Raw genomic sequence first — 23,991 nt, 5'->3', positions numbered from 1 at the left:
CTCTGAATAAAGTACCTATTATTTGTTTTATTAAAAGCAATTTTTTTAAATGAACCTATTTTCTCTCTCCAAATAACGTACCTATTTTTTCCTCTAATAATGTACCTATTTTTCCTCTCCAAATAATGTACCTATACACATTTACAGGCCTATTGGTAAATAATATACCTATATTTTATATAAATTATTGTGTACCTATTTTTAATTATGAAAAATATACGCAATTACAAAATAACTGACTTTGTTTTTTTTTTGGTAAATAATATACATATATTTTATATGTATATATTTATATTATATTTTTCATAGGTACATTATTGGATATGTAATTTACAGATTTTTTTTTTGTTTGCAATTTTAGTGGGCGAGATGTGAGAGGGAATGACAACTAAAAGAAATGGGGTGATTGATATGCTATTGATAGGGAGTATATTAATTACAATTATGACAGTTAATGAAATGCTTGAAATAAAATTATAAATAAAATATGAAGTTTAGTGGCAACGATGTAAAAACATAGAAATACTACGACCTCTTATATCCTACTGGTCATTTAAATTTGAAATTGGGTTTTACACATAGATTTATAGAATGATGAGTATATGTTTAGGAAATAGAAAATGTAGGGGTCTATATTGGACAAGCCCTTGATATTATTTATAATTATTTTGATTAAAGGGAAAGAAGACATTCATATTCGGAACATCTTTTAACATTGAGAAGAGAAATATCACTAAATTATTATTATATTATAATTGAATATTGCGTAAAACTTAATTAAATTATGTTTTGTGCAACTCTAATTAACTATATGAGGATCATCAGCATTATTCTATCCATAAATTGTCTCAAAATGCACAAGCTCTAACGAGCTATGACTTGCAAATTGGGCAAATGATGTCGACATGTCAAGCAATACACATCGCTTTGCCATGACCTAAGGGCATTTGGGCCAACAAACATCGGTTCTTTTATGGCACATTGATCATAATTTAACTATTTAAGGAAAGTTCGGCGTATAAAGATTTAAGGAAAGTTTGGTATTTTTTTCATCGAGATTTCCTTCCCATTCTATTTTAGTTCAATTATGTTTCTAGTGGAATTATGGTTTGATGGGTTTAGAGTGGTGTTGAGTCTATTGACAGATTATTCAAGATTATTCAACTGTAGCATTTATAGTCTATAGAGAATAAGACCAACATAGAGCATAGAATAAGGCAATCAATTTTAACCAGAAGAAAACAAAACCAGAGAGTGGTGGCACTGGCGAGGCAGGCAAGGAAGGCAAGTCCAGTGTTCCCACTAGTGGAAGTAGCGAACACTAAACAGCTGGATGCAGCTGCACTCACTTGCATCACCAACAGACCAGTTCCCATTTTTCTATGTCTAACCAACCAAAAAAAAAAAAAAAAAAACACCACTTTTTTACTCTCAAAGATTCAATCTTTTCACACAGTCCCCACCTTCCTCTCTCCTTCTCTCTCTCTCTCTCTCTCTCTCTCTCTCTCTCTCACTGACAAGTGACTCAAACACAAACACAACACTGGAGACTCTGCAACTCAATCTCCAAATTCACAATGCCCTCCTTCTTCTTCATCTTCCTCCTGCTCTTCTTATCTTCTCAGCCCATTGCTACCTCAAGGCCAAACCATAGGGTCCTCCACCAGCCATTTCTGCCTCAAGACTCTTCCTCACCTCCCACTCAGCCCCCATCACCTTCCCCACCTTCCCTGCCTTCAAACCCAACTCCCCCAAAGTACCCATTTTCCGGTTCCAACTCTACCCCTGCCGATTCCCCCTTTTTCCCAACCTACCCCTCCCCGCCGCCTCCTCCTCCCTCCCCAACCACCGCTTTCGCCTCCTTCCCCGCCAACATCTCCTCCCTCATCGTCCCCAAAACCCCCTCCGGGAACTCCAGTGCCCACAAGCTCCTCGCCCTCACCATCGCCGCCGTGCTCTCCGCCGTCGTCGTCATCTCCCTCGCCGCCTTCTTCCTCTACCGCCGCAGACGACACAATAGCCGCAACTTCCCCGATGACGACGAGGATGACAAGTCGTTTATTAGATCCGAACAAAGCAACAGGCTGTTTCAGCAGCCCAATCACAGCCACTCCTTCAGTGGGACCCACAAGCTCCGGACCGCCTCCTCCACCAGCTCCGAGTTCCTCTACCTGGGCACATTGGTCAGCTCACGCGGACTCGAGGACCCAGTCGACTCGTGCGGCAGTAATGGCCTCGTCGCCGAGTTAGAAACTCGGAAAGTGGAGTCGCCGGACCTCCAGCCGCTTCCGCCACTGGCTCGGCAGACCTCGATGCTGATCAATTGCGAGAATGCCGAACCGGGTTCGACCCGAGACCGAGACGAAGACGAGGACGAAGAAGAAGAAGAGTTCTACTCGCCCAGAGGGTCTTCGGGCGATCGAGAGAGCTTCAATGGAACTGGATCGGGGTCCAGGAGAGTGTTCGCGGCGGTGGCGGGTGGTGTTTTCGACCGGAGAAGCAGTGAAACAACGTCTTGCTCTTGCTCGTCTTCGGATTCGGGTTCGCCGTCTCGGTCACAGTCTATCAGCCTCTCTCCGCCGGTGAGTTTGAGCCCCAACAGAAGATCAGAAGAGCCCAAGCCTCCTGAGCCCGTAGCTACGTACCATGCGACGCGGTTTGGTAACGAGAATGTACGGTCTCCTTCATTGACTCCAATGTCTTCTCCAGAGAAAGCTGCGGACGAATACCCATCTACATCGGACCGAAAGAGACGGTCTCCCTCATTGTCGTCGCTATCTTTTTCACCGGAGAGAAGCTTGGAGAAGAACCCAGCTGCATCAGCTAAAGTTTCGGTCGTTTCGGTCGTTTCGGGCCAAAGTTCTCTGATTTCGTCACCGGAGAGAGGTTTCGGAAAGAACCCAGATGCATCAGCTAAAGTTTCGGTCGTTTCGGGCCAAAGTTCTCTGATTTCGTCACCGGAGAGAGGTTTCGGAAAGAACCCAGACGCATTACCGAAAATTTCGGTCGTTTCGGGCCAAAGTTCTCCGATTTCGTCACCAGAGAGAGGTTTGGGAAAGAACCCAGATTCATCATCACCGAGAACTTCGGTCGTTTCGGGCCAAAGCTCGCCCAGTTCATCACCGGAGAGAGGTTTTGGTAAGAACCCAGATTCATCATCGCCTATAATTTCGGTCGTTTCGGACCAAAGCTCGCCCATTTCGTCACCAGAGAGAAGTTTCGGAAAGAACCCAGAAGCGTCACCGAAAGTTTCGGCCTTTTCAGATCGTAATGAGCAGTCTTCGTCGTCATCTTCATCTTATTCATCGTCACCAGAGAGACGATCAAATGCTTCTGATCCAGAGGCCAAGTCTTTTTCACCAGAGAAAAGCCCAGCTGCATCACCAAGAATTTCAAGCGCTTCCGAATATATTAATTTGGATCCAAAAGTGCAGTCTCTCTCATCATCAGCTTCATCTTCATTGTCTAACTCACCAGAGAGAGAGTTTGGGAACAATTCAGATGCTTCATCAAAACTTTCAAATGTTTCTCACCACATTACAGAGTCTTCGATGAGACTTAGCGGTGGTTTAAAACATCTTATTTCAGTGCCGCCGCCTCCGCCACCGATGCCTCCTTCACTAAGACTGTGGGAAACTCCAAGTCCTAAAACACCGGTTGGCCAAGTGATGTGTAAGCCTCCAGCTCTCATACCTCCTTCAAGACCTTTTGTACTTCAGAACCCAGCAAAGGTCTCTGTTTCACCAGTAGAGTTGCCTCCAAGTTCGAATCCCTTGGAGCCTATTGAGGAGAATCCAAAACCCAAGTTAAAGCCATTGCATTGGGATAAAGTTCGAGCAAGCTCCGATCGCGAAATGGTGTGGGATCAGCTTAGATCAAGCTCTTTCAAGTAAGACATTGCAGTCTCTCACTATGTAGTTTCGCCTTATATTGTGCTTCAATCTGTATCTGATTTGCATTTTACTTGCTTTTCTTGTTATAGTACGCTTATAAATTATGCAGTACTTCGGTTGGTTGTATTGAGTTGCTCCACTAAATTTGTGGAATTGGGGTGGTTGCAGGTTGAATGAAGAAATGATAGAGACATTGTTTGTTGTAAAAACACCAAACCCGAATCCAAAGGAAACGACCCCACGCACAGTTCTTCCCTCTCCAAACCAAGAGAACAGAGTACTTGATCCGAAAAAGTCGCAAAATATTGCAATCTCACTAAGGGCACTCAATGTGACCATAGATGAAGTTTGTGAAGCGTTATTAGAAGGTATAAATCCGTTAGTTTTTGGTTATTTCTTCAGAGTTATCTTCTTTTGGTTATAGCTTGAACTCACCCTTTAAATAACCTTGAGAATTTTATGATTTTGGTTGGTCAGGAAAATATTTGAAACAAGCATTCAAATACTCTCTGTCTTTCTATTAGCATTATGTTGTTCATATCCTTTTGCTTCTAAAAATTTATTGTACTGAAATATAGCAGTGATTCTTCTTAGAGGATTTCTAATTGCGAATGGAATGGTTTTTGATAAGTTTCGTGTGATGGTTGTAAATTCATGGTGCTTGTTGGTACTGGTTATCAATGCAGGTAATTCTGATGCTCTTGGAACTGAATTACTTGAAAGTCTATTGAAGATGGCTCCAACCAAAGAAGAAGAGCGTAAGTTGAAGGAGTACAAAGATGATTCACCAGTTAAGCTTGGTACTGCTGAGAAATTTCTGAAAGAGTTGCTTGATGTTCCATTTGCTTTTAAAAGGGTGGAGGCAATGCTCTACATGACTAATTTTGAGTCTGAGATTGATTACCTTAAAAAGTCTTTTGAAACTCTAGAGGTAAATCACACCTCTCTCTCTCTCTCTCTCTCTCTCTCTCTCTCTCTCTCACTGGTCCTGTTAATTTCTTTCCCTTTTTTGCACGTAATTTTAGTATCCTTTTTTATACTCATGCTGAGGTGCCTTCCGGTGTTATCTCACTGGAATTTCCTTCATGTAGGCTGCCTGTGAAGAATTGAGGAACAGTAGGATGTTCTTGAAGCTTCTAGAAGCTGTGCTGAAGACTGGAAACAGGATGAATGTTGGGACAAACCGTGGTGATGCCCATGCCTTCAAACTTGACACACTCCTCAAGCTGGTCGATGTCAAGGGGGCTGATGGGAAAACCACACTCTTGCATTTTGTTGTACAAGAAATCATAAGAACTGAAGGTGCTCGTCTCACTGGTGGGAATCAAACTTCAAACCCAACTGTGAATGATGATGCCAAGTGTAGGAGGCTTGGCCTGCAAGTTGTTTCAGGTCTCAGTTCAGAGCTCACTAATGTGAAGAAAGCTGCTGCCATGGATTCTGATGTGCTTAGCACTGATGTTTCAAAGCTTTCTAAAGGAATTAGCGACATTCAGGAGGTTGTGCAATTAAATGAGAGAGCAGTATCAGATGAAAGCAGGCGGAAATTTTCAGAGTCAATGAACATGTTCATGAAAATGGCCGAAGAGGAGATTATAAGACTTCAAGCTCAAGAAAGTGTTGCCTTGTCCCTAGTGAAGGAGATTACAGAGTACTTCCATGGTAACTCCGCCAGGGAAGAAGCTCACCCGTTCAGAATCTTCATGGTGGTCAGAGACTTTCTTACAATTCTTGACCGGGTATGTAAAGAAGTTGGTATGATAAATGAGCGAACGATAGTTAGTACTGCCCACAAATTTCCAGTTCCAGTAAATCCAATGCTACCACAAGTAATTCCAGTAAATCCAATGCTGCCCCAAGCACTTCCTGGAATGCATGGAAGGCGGCCTTACAGTTGGACTGACGATGAGAGCACATCTCCATAGTTTCCCTGGCTCATTTCAGAACGGCTTTTTGGTTCAATTTAGCAAGAAACTGCCTGAAGTAGGCGGTCGGAACAGGTTGAAGCTTAGAATGGTCCAGCTTGCATGCCAGGTTTTATATATATAGCTTCTGGTTCTCCACCCTTATATTTGTACTTGTAAAAAAATTTCTTGTAAGCGATTTTGCGTTCTATAGATAATATACGGAGGAAGGGATTTTATCTGGGAAGAATAAGTTGTATTTCGGATTAGTTTAATACTGTAGACCTGTCTAGAACGTTGATCATAGAAATGCTGTTTAAGGCAAGCAGAACCCATGGCTGTAGATAGTTTCTGTAAATGTTCTGTACTGTACCAAATCAAACTACTAATTTATTCTCTGTTAACTTTCTTATCCCCAATTATTCTTTGTAATTTAATCCTGGCATGCTTAGTGTCTGATTATGCAGTCAACTTGTTTTTTAAATTCGAATATTTAAAAGAAGACATGAAGGGGTCGTTTTCCATTAAGGGATACATCACATGATGCAAATCCTGCGTGTTTCAAGGAAAAGATTCTGCTGCTTACAGGCAAATTGAAAATGGTGTGCTTGCTTGGTGCCTTTTGATCCAACCAGAAAGTCACCTGCCTCCATCCAAATATCTATGCCTTTTTAACTGGACCCGAGTTTTTTTTACTGTTTTTTTAGTGGAATATCCTCATCTTTAACCAACACGAGTAATAAAAGGGCAGGAAGGAAAAGTTCCATTTCTATTGTCTTTATTCCTTTTGGATAACATTTTGTATTTTCCTTGTGAGCAAAAGAAGAGTTTGTGGAGGAGCAAGGACAGAAAACTGTGTGGGGCATAAGGTAAAAGCAGCCTACTGTGTCCAAGATTTATTTTTCCTCATCTGAATAGTAATTCTTTCACATGCACAAAATGAATCTGCACCCTCGATTTCGCTACACAAATCACAGATGAAATAAGTAGATTTGTGGTTTTGATTGACAATTTGATATTACAGGCACTAGATATAAATATGAGCCCTTCTTTTGAATATATATGTATATGTCAACTGATAGGGTGCAGATGAGGCGTATGCTTGCTCACGTTTTCCAAAAGTTTCAATTACAGGAGATATAAATATAAGCCCATTTGTTCAAGGGCTCTTATTCAAAGGTTTTTCTATAGGACTTTGTTTTTTCACTTGCAACTAGCAACTATGAGCCTCTTCATTGCCTATTGTCTCGTACAATTAGTATTTGCGTTTACTTTCCGAAGCCTCTTGTTGAAAGCAAGGCTTGAGAATCCATGCGGTCTACTATATGGCGTGCTTCTTCCTCTGTTGCTGGAACCACATTTAGTATCCTAAATCCATTTTTCTTGGCCTTCGCCTCGGGACGTACAGTAAAAGTGAAATAAAATGTATTCGACACCTGTTTCAAACATGAGATAGTAAAAGATGTGCAGTTATCTAAAAGGAAAATTCATGAATGAATAGATCATCATAAAACTGAAAGTTCCTTGAAAGTAAATTGGGTATCTGGTACTGTAGCATTGCCAAACTTTAGCTTTCTTGTTCTTTGAACGCGGAGTTGGAGGAACATACCTCACTAGACCTGAGCTCAGGCCTGGTAACGTGAGCAACAACTTCAATATTAATCAGAGGCTGATCTGGATTAACTTCTGTGTAGAGGACACATGATTTGAAACGCAGGAAGTCTCCAACGTCCACCTACAATCAAGGGCCATTCAGAAAGCCAAAATAATAGGTTAAAGATACTTTGGATAAGATACTCGCCAAAGATAATAAATAACAAAAACAGTACCAGAAAATGCTTCACTAGAATTTCAATTGAGGGAGAAGCTAATGACTATGCGTAATGCTAGCAATTAAGAAGGATGTCAATGGGGTACTCACAGGTCTCAAGAAGTCAACGTGATCGACTTCTAGAAAGTAAGGCACTAAGCCTGCGAAGGCATAAGCTGTGGAGAAAGCCAATTCAAATGCACGGTGCATCAAAAACCCTCCAAAGATTCGACCATGGATGTTTCTCTGCTGTGGTTGGCAGATCAATGAGTTTTCCAAGCGGGTATCCCTCAGAAGAATGCTATCTCTGTCTGCCAAGGCAGGCATATCACAGAAGATTCTTCCCTCAGCCAACAGTGTTTCAAGTCTATTTACTTCTCCATTCTCAAGCTCTCTTTTGTCTCCTCCTCCTCTCTTTCTTTTCCTCAGATTATTTCTGGCTTCTGCTTCCTCGAAAAGCAATTTTTCTCTTTCAGTTTCTGGTGAGATCCTATTAACTGGAGCAGCTTTCCCAGTCTTAGAATCACGAGCCACAAATATGAAGTTTGCTGAAAGAGCTACTGAGTCTGAATTGTCAAATCCTTCTGAAAAAAATAAAATAAAAAATCACTTATGCGAATCTTCTTGGTCATAGCATTAAGCCCTTCCCTTCACATGAAGAGAAGCAAAACTTCAAAGGCAACAACACTAGCTGAGCAGGCAGATAATATCAATATCCCTTTTCTTTTTTCTTTTTAAGTTGACAATATTGGTCATAGTTCAAACTTCTTATAACAGCCACTCGGTAGTTCTTGTGGGTTTTAGTTTCAAGGTAAAGATTACGCTAAACAGAGGCAAATTGTAAAGCTTACTTTCCATTAAACTCAAATTAGAAGGGAAAAAACATTGCTGATAAGCAATTTTAATACTCATCAACGGATATATTTTAAAGAAAAGCACACTTTATAGAGAGAAATGCTGGGAAAAAAGAATTTAATTGAACTTTGAAACATTACCAAACTTCAAAGTTATTATAAGTACCTTTAGAGGACTGGGTGACTTCTAATTGAATCTCAATAGATGATCGCCCAACCCATATGACAGCACCAACTATTTTTAGATCAATATCAACACTAATCGGCTTCTTCAGAACAATCTTGTCAACAGATGCAGTGACCAGCAAGAGTGGCCTTGTTGTGCTATCATCGTCAGAACAGTGCTGATCCATACAAAGGTATAAAATTTAAGTCGCTCACTTCACTAAAAGAAAAGCACAAACAAGAAATTCCACCTTGGAGAAATTTACTTTAACATGAAATAAGCTAGCAACTCAGCTCATAATTATCAGGTCTCTTTAAAAGACAAATTTTTTCTAGCTTAGATCACTGCACATGACCACCACTCGGCTTCCTCCACTCCCCCTTTGCATCATAATATACATATGCAAAAAGTACCAATTCAGTGCTCTCTCTCTTAAAGAAAAAGCATTCCAGATTATGGCAGCTCCATAGCATAATGTTATGTGTGAAAAAATCTCATTCCTGAAAACTAGGATTCAGCCAAAAATTTGAACACAACAGCGGAAAAATACCATACAAGACATATCACTCATTACAAAAACCCAAGTTCCCAATCAAAAATTAAAACCAGAAAGTTCCTAACAATGTAAAGTTCGAAAGCTCAGGCCTACATATTGAAACTGCAATTCAACCAAACCAATCACAACCCAGTTCAAGTAATCAAATTTCAAGCACAACCCACATATCCAATTACACTGAAGACTAAAATAAACTGTACCTTGACAGAAATGGTTCCCGCTAAAGCATCAAGGTCCTCAAGCAATTTCCCAATTCTAACCTCATTCCAAGGATCCCTGTACTGCTCCCTCAATATATAATCCGACGAGAAATTGTACAGAATTGTGGTCCTGCTCTGCGCCGGAGTCTTGTTGAGCAACTCGCTCTGTGGAGGAGCGTCTTTCGGAGGGTCCAAAAAGAACCTCTCGAAGATCTTAGACCTCGCTTCCCACAGTGCATTTGTCACCGGCGACTGGTACATTCCGGGCCACAAGCTTATGGGCTTTCGGGTCCAACCGTTGGGCCCATCTTGTGCCGAAGGCCGGTTCTCGAAAGGCGATGAAAAGGTTGAGACTACGGGAATGGCGGTGTTGGAATTGGAATTGGGAGGAGAGGAATTCAAGTCCATGGGATTTTGGGGGGTTTTGAGAATTGGGTTTCTGGGAAATTTTCAGGTGTGGCTTGTGGGTTTTAAACCGGTTTTGTTTAATTTTGGTGGTTACAAGTTTGGTGGGTTTTAATTTTAAAGAAGTCAGCGTTGCTTTTATAATTGAAGTTGTGAGCTTGCTTGCTTTTGATCATATTTAAAGCAGAGAACTGGCAGGTCATTCGGAGAAGACGATGGGGGCTTTTGATTATTCTTTGCAGATTTTCCACGAAAGTGGGATGAATGTTTGAACGACAAGACTTGCTCAGCACAACGACGAGTCGCTTTTGACGTTTGTAGCATTCCCAATTTTTATTTGACTATGAGTGATATAATGTTGATGAGAATTTGTTAAGTTCAGACGAGTGCATTGCCATTTGCATGGTCAACATGGGAAACATTTACATCGAACCGGGTTATCACCCGGTCAATCACGATATGGTACTTGTGATAATTTTTTCACATAATAAATTGTAATTGGTCGGAAATAATGTTTCATAAAAATACAAATTTTTCTGGTCAATATGAGACTCCGTGAGGAATAGGTACGATTGTAAGCTCGATTAACTTCTTGGTCAATTTCCTAACAGCTTAAATTTGACCTTTCACTAACAAGATAAGACGCCACTAGAGAGATGGTGTATTGGTCTATTCTCTCGAAGGGTACGATAAGTCTTAAAAATCTGATTCTGCCATACAAGCATATGGAATTTCTTTCCATTTCAACTAATTTTGTCAACTTTTACACACTTTTTGAAATATTATTTTAACATTTTGGTTTCACTAGAAAGACAAAAACCAGTTTATATTATAAGCAGAATCTCAGTCACAACTTACAATACATTAATTTGACACAAGTTGATTGAGGTATTGTATGCTGCCAATCAAAACAGGTTATGACACCCGCTAGCTATTCGGTTGGCCTCACCATTACAGATTATATAACATAAGGCAGACGACTACCTTGATTTCTTTATTCTATATATATTCACCATCTAGCTGTTGCCTCTTTTTTTTGAGTCCAAGGGTTCAGAATCCATGTGCTACCATAGGTCGAGCTTCTTCCTCATTTTGAAGTCCTTCTTCATCGTGGCCTTTGCCTCAGGACGAACAGCGAAAGAGAAATAGAATGTATTTGATACCTGAAGCTTCCAAATTCTTAAATAAGAAAGAAGCATGTAAATGTAGCCAAGTAGATAGCTAGCTAACTGACTGGGTTTCTGATGGGTAAAAAATAAGCAGCTTTTTTTCAAAGTTGTTGCTCACTATTAATTGCTTAAGTACTTACCTCAGCAGACCTCTTCTCTGGGCTTGTAACATGAGCAACAACTTCAACGTGGATCAGAGGTTGTTCAGGATCCTCTGGTTTTGTGTATAGAACACATGTCTTGGAACGGAGGAAGTCTCCCACATCCACCTGCAGCTCAAAATTAAGGCATACAAACCATGAATTTTAATATACATTGATATTCAAAACTTAGAATACGGGACGCAAGGTTTTTAGTCATATTCTCTCAACACGTCCCATCACGTGAGTGTGGTAAATGAGCTAAATACTTAGAGCATGTGTGACTAAAATTGGGTGGGAAAGGAACCTACTTTATATGCCATCATGCAATACAATAGACACTCACAGGTTTTAAGAACTCAATGTGATCAACTTCTGAAAAGCAAGGCACCAAACCAGCAAAAGCATAAGCTGTTGAGAAAGCCAATTCGAAAGCCCGGTACATCAGAAACCCTCCAAAGACTCGACCATGCATGTTCCTGTGCTGTGGCTGGCATATCACTGAGAGCTTTCGAGGCGGGTTTCCCTATGAGAATGCTTTCTCTGTCTGCCAAGGATGGGATGTTGTTGAAGATCCATCTCTCAGCCAACATTGCTTCTACTCTATTTTTGGTGATTAGTACCTCTCCATTCACCAACTCTTTTCCTCTCTTGCTTTTCCTCAAGCTGTTTTGTGCGTCGGTTTCTTTGAAAAGAGCCTTTTCTTGCTTAGTTTCGGGCAAAGTACGGTTCACTGGTACTGCTTCCCTTGTCTTTGAGTCAATGGCCACACATATGAATGTGGCTGTAAGAGCCACTGAGTCTGAATCATCCTCAGGGTCCTCTGTATAAAAAAACCACAATTACTTGTATAGTTGTGCGCAAAAAGAGTAATTCTAGTACATTACACATGTACGAACTTACTACGTTGTTGACCACCTCTGCGAAAGATGCGATCAATAAATATAGTACAATTAAATAATTATATTGATGTACATTGAGAGGGTTGAGTGACTTCTAGTTGGATTTCAATTGATGACCTCCCAACCCAGATGACATTACCTACAATTTTCATATCAATGCTGACACTTAGCGGCTTCTTCAGGACAATCTTATCAACAGCAGCCGTGACCAGAAAGAGCGGCCGTGTTTTGCTACCATCATCGGAACAATGCTGATCATCCACCAGAAATTTAACAGATGATCAATTACGAATTACTATTTTGTGGTGATGAAGGTTGCAATTTTAGTCCAATTTTAATAAGAAGGTGACATAATAAATACCTTGACCGATATCGTAGTAGCCAAGGCATCAAGGTCTTGCAGCAATCTCCCAATTCTAACTTCATTCCATGGATCCCTATAATGCTCTCTCAAAATATAATCTGATGAAAAAGTTATACAAAATGCTTGTCCTTCTTTGAGATGGAGTTTTTGTGAGCCATTGGCTTTGTGGAGGGGCATCTTTTGGTAACCTTACGGGTTTTTGGACACAAGATTTTAACTTGTTCATTAATGGAGGGCTCTCAAGAGCAATGAGGAAACTAGATCCATGGGATTTTAGCTTAAGTTATTTCTCTGATGGTTAAGGCTTATGTCTCTGTCCTAATAAGAGAAGTTTCCATTGGCTTCAATTTTGGGGCAGTTAATAAGGAGCAAACTTTGCAAATTATGACATATTTAATTATATTTTTCCAAATTGAGGAATCCCACAGACAAACCTCCTCCCCCCCGGCCCACCCCAACGAACCCATAACCGCCGCAACCACCCATTTTCTTCTCCATCATTCCCCCAAGACCACTTACCTGCCTAAATAATTGATGGTCAACAATTTTTTTTATTTACTGTTTGACAAAAGAAAACATAATAGAAGGAAAGAAAGGAAAAAAAATATAAAAGGAGATCGAGTTTTTTTTAACCGTATAATGAAGCAAATTGATTGGCATCAATAGCTAGAGTTTGCCCTTTCATTGTAGCCCTAGAAAAAATTTAAGATTAACATGGTTTCTATTTCTTTATTCTTAAGGCACAAAATATTTGATTTTTTTTTTCAAAACACATAAGATATTTGATTCTAATTGATCAATTTACATAGCACTTTACACATGACTTATGTTTTTGTAGGATCATCAACAATTCTCCTTATGCCCTTCATTCTAAAAAACAGTAAGACAATTATGAGGCAACTGTTAACAACGAGTTGAATAAAAGCGATAAACTTTCACTTTTACCATTCCCTTCACGTTTAGGATACTTTTCTCCTAGGTAAGTTAATCAAGGCTCTTGTTGAGGGGATATTTATATACCTTAGGTTCTTGCCTATGCAATTACCAATTCATTAACTGGCTATATATACAGTCAAATGTAGTTTATGTTTTTTTTTAAAATAAAAGAAAAAATTATATGTTTTATGATAGATTATATTTTTATTTGAGGAGGAATATGAATCATATTATAAATGGTGTGGTTTGAAATTTTCTCCAATTCTCCATATTGCCTTGACATGTTGTTCTATTAATACTTTAAACCTAAACACAAACTGAAATTTATACAATCGCCTAGCCTGTTCCTTATTATGCTAGACTCATTGTGATAAATATTTCTCCGAAATTTTTTATTTAAAAAAATGTGAACAGTTGGAACTCTAAAAAAGTTATCGTGCACTCATACTCTGGAGACATCCCGCCCAAGGCTTAAGCCCAGCTTGTCCATTGATATCGAGCTCAACCGGACCACCTGGACCCGAGCTCAGCTCGGTCATTTGTACTTTAGCCCAACTCGACCAAGAGGTATTTTACCTTACAAATAGAAATCCCCCAAGTCCCCAGATGAGAGTTTTGTGTGGGGAGTTGCATCTTTTGGACAACTCCTTCTTGGGACCTTGGTTCCCTTTATCCCCACTTACGTTTTGTGAATTTGGTGTGCTAGCTGCATGCCAAAACTTGTATATGTTGCTTGTGCTTGTTATACCAAGTACCAATTGGATCATGTTTGTGAAAAAAATGCGCACATCAATGTGCACCTAAACTGAGGCAAAAATCCAATATAATTGTATGCAATTCCATGTGCTTGCCAATCTGAAACTTGACCCATGCATATGCAATGCCTTTGGATTTCAAAAATAGAAATCCATGAGATTCTGAAGGTGAAAATGAATCTCCCAATACTTCACCAACCAACTCCAAACCCCTGCCTTCATTCCATGAGTGCCATGCCTGATAAAATTTCATGTATGTTGGTCAGAATTGTTAAACTCTGCTGCATTTAGTTTCATATAGGTTGCTTAAGCTGTATGAAAGATACAATTTTGCATTAAGATTTAGAGTGTGAGCATACATATAAGCTAGGAAGCCTATATGTTGGTCACTGGAATAGAAGCTGGTATCCTTTTTGCCACTAATAATCTCCAATTGCAAAACATCCCACCCATGGCATACTCCAGAGACATATAGCCAATGCACAATCAATTGAGAACTGACCAAAATTGCTTCTTTGTTTGTAGTCTTGAGAAAAATTATACGAGAAAAGTTAAATCTAAACGCCATGCAATGCAACTAATTTTTAGTTAATTATGAACACAAACAGAAGGGAATTGGAGTCAGTTAAAATTGCAGGGTTGTAAATTGAAGTGCTGGTACACCTCGATTTACCAACATGTTGATCCCTATGTTCGAAAAATCACTATGTAGTAAGGTGGAGGTAGGCAAGGGCTTAGCACCTAGAGGAGTAATTGGAGCTTGTGAGTGCCTATGCCTTTTTTAATAAATTATTTAGTATTATAAATTATAAATTTATACCAAAATTATGAAAAATAAAAGGATATATAAATTATATATTAAACAAATAGTATAATATTTTTTTGATTTAAAATATATAAATATTAAATTGTTATTTGTTACTTATTAGTGATTACTTTAGTGATTTCATAATGCAAAATCCATTTAATGTTGTATTTTATGAAGCCCATGCCCTTTTCTCTCTCCCAGGCCCTTTTTTAAAACCCAAAACATAACTCGCAACCTCTCTTCTTCTTCAATCCTCGTTTCTCTCTCTTTCTCTCTCTCGCCTCATAACACCATCGTCATCTCGTCTGAGACCTTGGAGTTCCAAAATGACGATTTTTTTTCTTCTAGGCGCCAGCGCCAGCCTAGACCCCGCCTAGCCCCGCCTAGCGCCCGCCTAGCCCTCCTTGCCAGCCTGCGCCTAGCCCCCGCCTAGCCCATTTATTCAACTCCATTCAATGCTTTTTATGAAATAGCCTTTCAGGTGACCTTAGTTGCTCAAGGGGATGTTCCTCTGTCTATTGTAATGACGGAATGCACAACTCTTGGGGCAGTAGCCCTGACTCCTCTACTAACAAAGATATTGGCAGGGACTGACGTCCCTGTTGATGCTACCAAACTGTCAATCAGCACCATGCAGGTTAAGTTAAATATAATAAACTTCAGTAATATTATATTATCCATCAGTTGGGCTTATGGTCTCTATTCTGTCATCTGTAGGTCGTTGTTGCTCCAATTTTGTTAGGTTCTTATATGCAGAGTGCATTTCCTGCAGTGGTTAAAATTGTGATACCTTTTGCACCACTTTTTGCTGTTCTAGTTGCATTACTGCTTGCATGCAGGTACATTTGTTGTGCATATAAATATCTTTTTAATTACTTATATGTAAGATATGATTGTCTTGCCTGTGATTCCTTCCAAATGTGCTCTCTTTCTCAAACATACTAGATTTTATTTTGTGGGCCAGTGTATTCTCTGAGAATGTTGTCCGTCTCAAAGCTTCAATGGTTGTTGTAACATTGCCGGCTGATCTGTCTCTAATGGCTCATGCTCAGACAGTGTTGTCTGGAGAAGTTGGGGTGGTTATTCTTTCTGTGCTGTTAGTACATATTGCTTGGTTTCTTTGTGGGGTAAGTTGCCTTTAACTCTTGGTGACTTTAATTCTTTAATTGTGTTGTTGTGGAAAAAGCTCAAGGTAATGTATACATTTTTTTCAGTATGTAAAGATTCACTCTAATTTTAGCTCAAAAATTCTAAAATAATTACGTTGAAGCCTTGTATTAGTGTATTATTGCTGTTTGATTTAGCTTCTGTCAAGTTTGATATATAAATTATAGAGTGAAGTTAACTATACTTTGAAAAAACAAAGTATTCATAATTTGTAAGCAACAGTTGAGAAACTATAGTTTGCTGTCATTATGACTTCATAGCCATAAAAGCTATTGCAGTAAGAAAGTATATATTCAATCTTCTTTGTCTATGTTGATTTTAATTTGACATATGAAGATAGAAGCTAGTTTTGTATACGAGCATTGTTGGCAGAGTTTGAACTCATACAAATATTCTTTAAGGTTGTGGTGCTGGGCCTGTTTGTTTAGTTTGTTTTGGAGTTTTTGCGGTGCAAATGTGCAACTTGGGGAGTCTTTTGATCAACCAGAGTCTTAATTTGCAGGTATATATCAGCAGCTGTTTGCGGGTTTATAGAAGCACAAAGACGATCAATTAATATCAATTGAGGTATTAATCAAAGGATTAATTATGTACATGCCCCCTGTGCTTTCAAACTTATCTCAGATTACCATCTGTGTTTGCAAACGGCTCAAAGTACCCCAAACCTTTTAAAAACTGTCTCATGTTACCCCTTCCGTCAGTTTTTTGATGTTCCGCTATTTAACGTTATCTGTTCATCCCCAAAAAAATTCAAGAACAGCAGCCCCTCCATTTTGTTACTGTTCATCGCTTATTTACCCTCCAAAACTAAAAAATTTCTCCTAACCAACACAACTAGCAGCAAGAACAGCTCAAAAGGTTGAAAAACCATACATGGATCGAAGCAAATGGTGCTCGGAATCGCCCGAACGAGCGATGGAGATTTTGGGTAAAAACGGCCAATTTCTTACTTTTTCGGTGATCCAAACGGCGGTTGGCAGCGGCTGAGATGTGAGGTTGGTAGAGGACAACGTGCTGGTTCTTTTGATACCCATGTCGTCGCTTGGGGTGGCCGGAGGAGGAGATGGCAGCACAAAAACTGGTCGGATGAAGCAGTAACAAAGGGAGGGGCTGTTCGGATTCTTGGGGAGGGGGATGAATAGTAATGTTTGTAACGAACGTCAAAAAACTGCGGAAGGGTAACATGAGACGGTTTTAAAAGGTTGGGGGGTACTTTGAGCCGCTTGCAAATACAGGTGGTAATCTGAGATAAGTTTGAAAGCACAGAGGGCATGTACATAATTAAGCCTTAATCAAATAGAATGTAAACCTTAAGACATGATCTGGCTTTCTGTGAATCCTTGTGTTCCAATTTTGTTTCGGCTTTGGTCAAACTGGTAATAAAGATATAAAAATTCTCTTCTTAAACTTTATTGTAAGTCCATAGAAGATCTTCATTGTTTTATGCTCAGATTGAAATGTCGAAACTTCCATAAATTTTGGTGGGCATGCAACACTAATCCTTCATTCACATGTTTGACACTCATAGGTTGGTATGCAAAATTCTTCTTTGGGCGTGGTTTTGGCCACTTCTCATTTCACCTCGCCGATGGTTGCATTACTCGCAACATTGTCTGCTGTGATTATGAATATAATGAGAAGCGATCTGGCATTTTTTTGGAGATATGTAGATCCCTTCGACTCCAAGGAGACTCCTACTGATTGAGGTTAAGTGGCAGCAGCAGTCTGGGTGTCCTTGGAGATATGTATCATTTTGGCTCCATTAAGTTTCCTACAGTTGATGTTAAGTGACAGTAAAAGCCTTTTCTAAGTTTCCTGGCACACTTACGGAGTTCAGATTCTTTGTTTTATTTTTTATGTGAAGATATTGTTAACTAATAGTCTAAAACAGTGTTGTTTGAGGTCACACTAATACTTCAAATATAAATAAGCATCCTATTTTATCATTAATATGTTATGTACCTCTAGAATCTCGTGGTATTTTCCTCTAGCATCTTGTGTTGCTTAGTTTTTAGCCAGATTTGAACTCTCCTACTGACAATAGTATCGCCGTGTGGCTATACTCGGGATTTTTTAAAATAAAAATAAAGAGTGTAGCCGCGTGGCTATAACTATACTGGGGTCTTTTTTTAATTTAGTATAGCCGTTCGGCTATACTCTTTACATGGATACTATTATCTTTTTTCCCTGATTTTTGTTTATCAATAGTTTTGAGCGTTTTCCATTATTATTAGGCCTTTACACGAGTCTCTATTATACCCTTTTGAGTTTTTACTTTTCCAGAGTCATTAGCCGTATAAAAAATTTAGCATTTTCATGTTTAATACTCGTATTTTACATGTACGTATATATTTTTCATGTCTAATACACTTGATTTTTTACAAAATTTTCAATAAAAATAATATATATTTAAAAAATTAAATCTATAAAGTATATATATCGAAATTAGCAAATTAATATCTAAAAAGTATAAACTAATGCAAATAGAAGGGTCTTTTTTTTTTTTTTATAATAATTTTTTTAAATAAATAGCTATGCTACGGTTTTTTTTATACAAATTTATAAATAAACCCAATCCTAGACATGTATTTATAAAAAAACTCAAGCACTATTTAAACATAGAAACACACCCAAAATCAACCCCAAAGTCAACTTTTTGGGTGTGTTTATAAATGGGTTTTGAGTGTGTGTAATGATGGGTTTTGGGTGTGTTTATATGTTTAAATAGTGCTTGGGTTTTTTTATAATTTCAACCTCCATTTTGGGTGTTTTAGTGAAACTCCCTTTTTTTTATTATAAAAAACTAGTATAGCCGGGCGACTATACCCTTTGATTGGGCACTATCAAGAACTTGTGTTAAAAATATGGTGTCATGGAACTTCCATATATATATATATATATAACCAGGCTCGCGGCTGCTTAGCTAGAACAAATATGTTATTGGAAAACTTATTGACCATTGATTCAATATGTAAAATGTTACTACTAGTGTGTGGATGAGGGTAAGGGTAATGGTGAGCTAGCCATTAGAAGGGAATATGCATGGTTCAGTTCCCCAAGTCTTCTCAGTAAGTTATACAACACAAAACTCAAACTGTACATATGCTTTGGGTTGGGAATGCCAAGTAAACAGAAATAATTACCTGAGCCTCTAAATAGCTTCCAAAGCAAATAGAAGTCTTTATCACAGTCCACAGTATCACATAGAGTTTCAAAATAGTTTTAAAAGTCTAAATAGCCATCTAGGACTACAAATAGTAAATATGACACAATGGTCAAAAATGACAAAAATCACATGCTCTCTAAAGAATCTGAAAATTCTAGACTAGTTTCCCCTATCACTAACTCGCTAAGTGCATATGATTGAAGTGCATATGATTGAAGTGACTGTAATTGCATACCTTATAACACGTGCACATTGCAGTGGCATTTTAGGAGATCCTTCCTCATGCAATTTGGAACTTCATGTATCTTTGCTCCAAATATGAAGCACTTGCATTCATTTGTTGAAAATGCTTTAAAAGAATGACTGACTTTGAGTTCAATGAGGTTCCCTTCACTATAAGAACAAGGTTTTTGAGGTTGAGGCAATGACCCTTCACCACATAGCATTAGAACTGTAACTGACATGCTCGGCCTATCTCCCGGGTTACGCTGCACACATAAAAGATCTACATGCATGAAATAATCTCTCAACTTCATGTGGATCACCTGAGTCCCCTATTGATGTATCAAGCACATACATCACATCAATGGACCAGCCTTCTGTGTATAGCATCCATGCCTAAAAGAATTTATCAAAAGTTCAAAATCATTGTGCTTAGTTAAAAGAAGAAACAAAAAAAGCAATGAGTAGATCCTATGTTTCTCTTCCCACTCTGTATCTCTACCACCAACCCACCAAAACTATACACATAGGATTTTATCGAGTAGAACCCATCAATTGCGTATTCAGAGGACATGTAACCATTACAAACCAGTCAATCAAGAACCAAGTTCATAAGCAAATCAAGTATACTATATGTACGTATTGGTTCTTTTGTGATATATACTCACTATGTTGCAACCACTTTCTTGGTTTTTAAGAGCACAAATAATTCATAAAAATTAATTACTATTTGATAAGTAATTTATGAAGCAAATAATAACTAAAAGCTAATTAGTAAATATATTGATTAAATAAGACTAAGATATTATTTAATTAAAAATATTAATTAATTAGCTATTCCATAAAAAATAAATTTATCCCTATGAAAATTAAAGTCTGAAAAATATTTAAAAAATAATAATTGCTATTTATTAAGTAATATAATTTATTAATTTAATTAAAATATTTAATACTACTTGTTCACTAAAGAAATAATATTTAAAACATAATTAGTAATTAAAATAATTAAAATAAAGCAAAGATATTGTTTAATTACAAAAAGGAAAATAGAAGAACCTAAAGAAACTAATTTTATATTCCACAGAGCCGCCCAGGCCGCCTAGGCGCTGCCTAGCCCGATTTGTCGGAAATTTCCTTCTGATTCTTTATGTTATCGACTTTATCTTGCCTCTTCTGTTGCCTGCGTCAATTCTGGTCGAGCATGGAATTGAAAATTATCGTTGATGTTGTTTGCTAAAGAACAAATAGCATGCGAAGATCACCTGTTAGACCCTTTTGTTGAGAATTTCGTACTGGAAATCAAAGTCCACTTCGGGTAAGTACTCAAAATCCTCAAAATAATCTTGTTCTGGTCTATTTCTTTGTTGTTTTTACAAGGAAAACTATATCTTATTCAAAACAGAGAAAGAAAAGGAAAACTATTTCTTTGTTCTTTTCGTCTTCAAAGATATCTGGTAGAAAACCATCAAAATCAGACCAACAATATTCATGACATGACATATGAAATCAGATTTCATTCAGCCCAAAACTCTGTCCAATCAACATGAGTTACACCAAAGTAGTCTTTGGAATGCTTTAACAAACACGCCCCAAGAGAAGCTAATATAATATTTCTGTTAGTTTTGTTACATTAATATAATAATACTATCATATTATGTTGTAACTCGAAGTTTGTGGGAGTCTTTTTTGTTGTGTGTGTGTGCGTGTGCCGGGGGCAGGGAGGTGGAGGGGAATGAAATGGAAGAAGGCCATTGCATTATGCATCCAAGGGAGAATTATGGCCCAATCCCAAAAATGGATTTCTCCAACACTTAAATTAGATCTGCAAACGAATTTTGCACTCAATGTATTTCATATTTTTTGTCATTTTGGGATTTGACATGTTTTTCTTCACATGTTGATGGTTTCGTGTTTCTCTGTTCTATTTTATTATATGGTAGGATGCAACATATTGAACTTATGCACATGTGGTATGACTGGTGAAGTTTCATGTTTTCCTTTCAAATGTAAATGCTCTCAATATGTTTGTGATATATATCATCAGTTTTATTAGTTTGCTGCATCTTTTTCCCTGTTCTTTCATTGTAATTATTTTATAATGCTTTATGTAATGATGCAGATCATGATGATGAATGTCATAAGTTCGCTTTTAAATATGGATGATCTTTCTCTCAATTTGGCTCATTGTGCCTCGCCTTGGAGATATTCTGAATCACATTACACATGTGCTTCGGAGCAAACTGAACTAACACGTGAAGAGGGAAACAAATTAGTTGTATCTTTCACGGGGAACTACTTGATATATTACATCGCTGTCTTCCTTCAACTATAAGTTTATAACTGAACTAGATCATGCTCTAAGTGACGGCATAAGTAGGGGCGGAAGACAAGCATTGGAGTGGAGAGCGTCAATTGCTAAACATTTCATTGACAAGTGGGAATGGCAGTTGTCAATTTTCAGCGTCTTCTTCCTTTATCTGAAAGTCAGTGGCAGTGGAAGGAGACATTAACTGTATTACGTCCTCACCATCTAAGCTACTTAACTCTGGGAATTCATATGATGATCAATTGGTTCTTGTGCATGAATTTCTTTTTGGATATTGGTTATAGATCACTGGTTTGCAAATGGTAGTTTATTTATAAACTATAATGATCACCCAGGCCAAACAAAATATGATGACCTCATTATTCCAAATGATAGAAATAGATGCTGATATTTGAAGATGATAGTACATAATCAGTTAATATGAAATTGCTGACAACTCAAGTACTTGTCGCATTTTGGGGGTTGAGGGAGTACTAACCAGGGGAGTTGAGGAGCACTAGGGATGTCTCTTCGCATAGCAACTGATCGCCAAGACTTGCGGACAGATAAAATTCAAGCGTTGTACAATTATCTCCGTGATATCGTCAGGGGGTGGTGTCTGCCAGCGACTGCTGCACTCATGATCAATATTGTAACAAGTAGAAGTAGTGTGGTTTCTAAACAGAAATGAGAGAAAAGGGAGGCAACGCATGTCTTCCTTTTGCTTTCTCATGCGTCTCTCGTGTAGAGCTTGAGGTTGTTTTACCTCGAAGAAACCGAATAGAGTCATCTCCAAACATTCAATCTCTCTGTGTTATGCGGAGGCTCTGCGTGATGATCTCTTGGTTTCTTGGCGCACAAAAATCCTCTTAATTAGCATTAGGGTTTGGGAAATCAGTCTGCAAAGTTTGACTTGGCCCACAAGTCTCTCATTGCAAATTTCCTTTTCCAAAGGCCCATTCACAATTAAGACTTGCGGGCTGATCAACACTGTTCTTAATAAATGCTGCCCAAAACAAAGGATTTATAAATAGAAAATAAGATATATTAACCCAAAACTGCCAGCATTTATAGGGAAAAACCCATGGATTTTTTAAGGATAAACGTAGGTCCATATTTTGGACGTGCAAGATAGATGGGACTCAATACCAGCCGTAAACAAAGACTACAGAGTCAAGAATACAAATTATCAACCAAAAAAAAAAAACCTCTGATAAAGATTTTTTCGTGGAGCTGGTGAGAGATTGGGTGAGTATGTAAGATGAAGGCTAACCAGACTAGGTGAATGCATATACATAGTGCTCTAAAAGCCATTGAATGAAAAGCTCAATATTTGAATCATAAAAAGGTAATCAAAGACCGCCGACCGCTGATGTCATCCTCTATGACGATTGATCCAACGACGTGTTTGAATTAGTTCTTATTCTTCTGGATGCTTTGTGGAATTTTTTTTTGCCTTTTCCAAAATGTTTTGTTGACTAGAGAAATGCGTAGCTGACTGAAGGACATAGAGAATAAGGACGATACTTCACTCCTTACCTTAAGCAGGAAGTGTTCCTTACTCACTAACGTGCCTCATCCACAAACGTACACGTTCGTAATTCACCGCATAAACTTTACTTTGCTTGGATGTACAACATCTCATAACTTCCGTCCAAAATTCTGTTAAATATAATTATTTGAATGAAAGTTCCAATGTTATCCCTCTAATAAAAGAAACAAAGAACATAAAAATAAAATAAAAAATGAAACAATTTTTAAAAAGAAAAAAACACCGCCTCCTCCTAGGGAAGCAACGTTGGAGAAATAATGACCACAAAGCCTACTTTCCAGCAAAGAAACCAATATGTCAAAGAGCAAATTCCAAACTCAGTTTTTATTATGCTGTGTCAAAATCATTACAAGGTGCCGAATATTTTCCAAGATTCTTATCATCTAAGTATATGCATCCATTGCTGTTACAGTCAAAAGCACCCATCCATTGCTGCGGCAGTCAAAAGCAAAGCAGTCCCCATAATGGTGTGACTATTTTGTACCCAATCACAGAATTTTTTCTTAAAGATTACACCAAATAGCTTTCTGATATTCCTCCCAACATAAAATGATCTCTCTTCTCTCACCCAAACTCTGCAAAATTGTATTTACACACAACGTTGTACATGTGACACATACTGATATCCCACAGCAAATGTCACGAAATACAAATGTTTAATTTGACTTCCTCCTGTGTGCTAAGAGATCCTAAACAGAAATTCTTCATTTCAGGGCA

General features: G+C 38.3%; 2 protein-coding genes and 2 pseudogenes across 2 annotated transcripts; 2 read left to right on the top strand and 2 right to left on the bottom strand.

Moving 5' to 3' along the window:
• Window positions 1–1,448: 1,448 nt before the first annotated feature.
• Window positions 1,449–6,216, top strand: LOC103334662 (formin-like protein 1). The gene is made up of 4 exons (XM_008237640.2): window positions 1,449–3,889; window positions 4,062–4,261; window positions 4,580–4,824; window positions 4,985–6,216. Exons 1-4 carry the CDS (start codon window positions 1,578–1,580, stop codon window positions 5,816–5,818), a joined length of 3,591 nt encoding a protein of 1,196 aa, XP_008235862.2. The 5' UTR covers window positions 1,449–1,577; the 3' UTR covers window positions 5,819–6,216.
• Window positions 6,217–6,743: 527 nt separating this feature from the next.
• On the bottom strand, window positions 6,744–10,029 carry LOC103334663 (Thioesterase/thiol ester dehydrase-isomerase superfamily protein). Its single transcript, XM_008237641.2, has 5 exons — window positions 9,384–10,029; window positions 8,628–8,805; window positions 7,719–8,191; window positions 7,407–7,532; window positions 6,744–7,233 (listed from the first exon to the last, which is right to left on the bottom strand). The coding sequence occupies exons 1-5, from the start codon at window positions 9,789–9,791 to the stop codon at window positions 7,066–7,068; spliced, it is 1,353 nt and encodes a 450-aa protein (XP_008235863.1). The 5' UTR covers window positions 9,792–10,029; the 3' UTR covers window positions 6,744–7,065.
• Window positions 10,030–10,852: 823 nt separating this feature from the next.
• Window positions 10,853–12,589, bottom strand: LOC148916062 (acyl-coenzyme A thioesterase 2, chloroplastic-like; annotated as a pseudogene).
• Window positions 12,590–14,731: 2,142 nt separating this feature from the next.
• On the top strand, window positions 14,732–17,734 carry LOC148916061 (putative sodium/metabolite cotransporter BASS2, chloroplastic; annotated as a pseudogene).
• The last annotated feature ends 6,257 nt before the right edge of the window (window positions 17,735–23,991 follow it).

Source organism: Prunus mume, linkage group LG6, assembly GCF_029339155.1.
Source record: "Prunus mume cultivar Tortuosa linkage group LG6, ASM2933915v1, whole genome shotgun sequence".
Classification (NCBI taxonomy): Eukaryota; Viridiplantae; Streptophyta; class Magnoliopsida; order Rosales; family Rosaceae; genus Prunus; species Prunus mume.
Note: the sequence above shows the minus strand (reverse complement) of the source record. Positions and strands in the feature narration are given on the sequence as shown.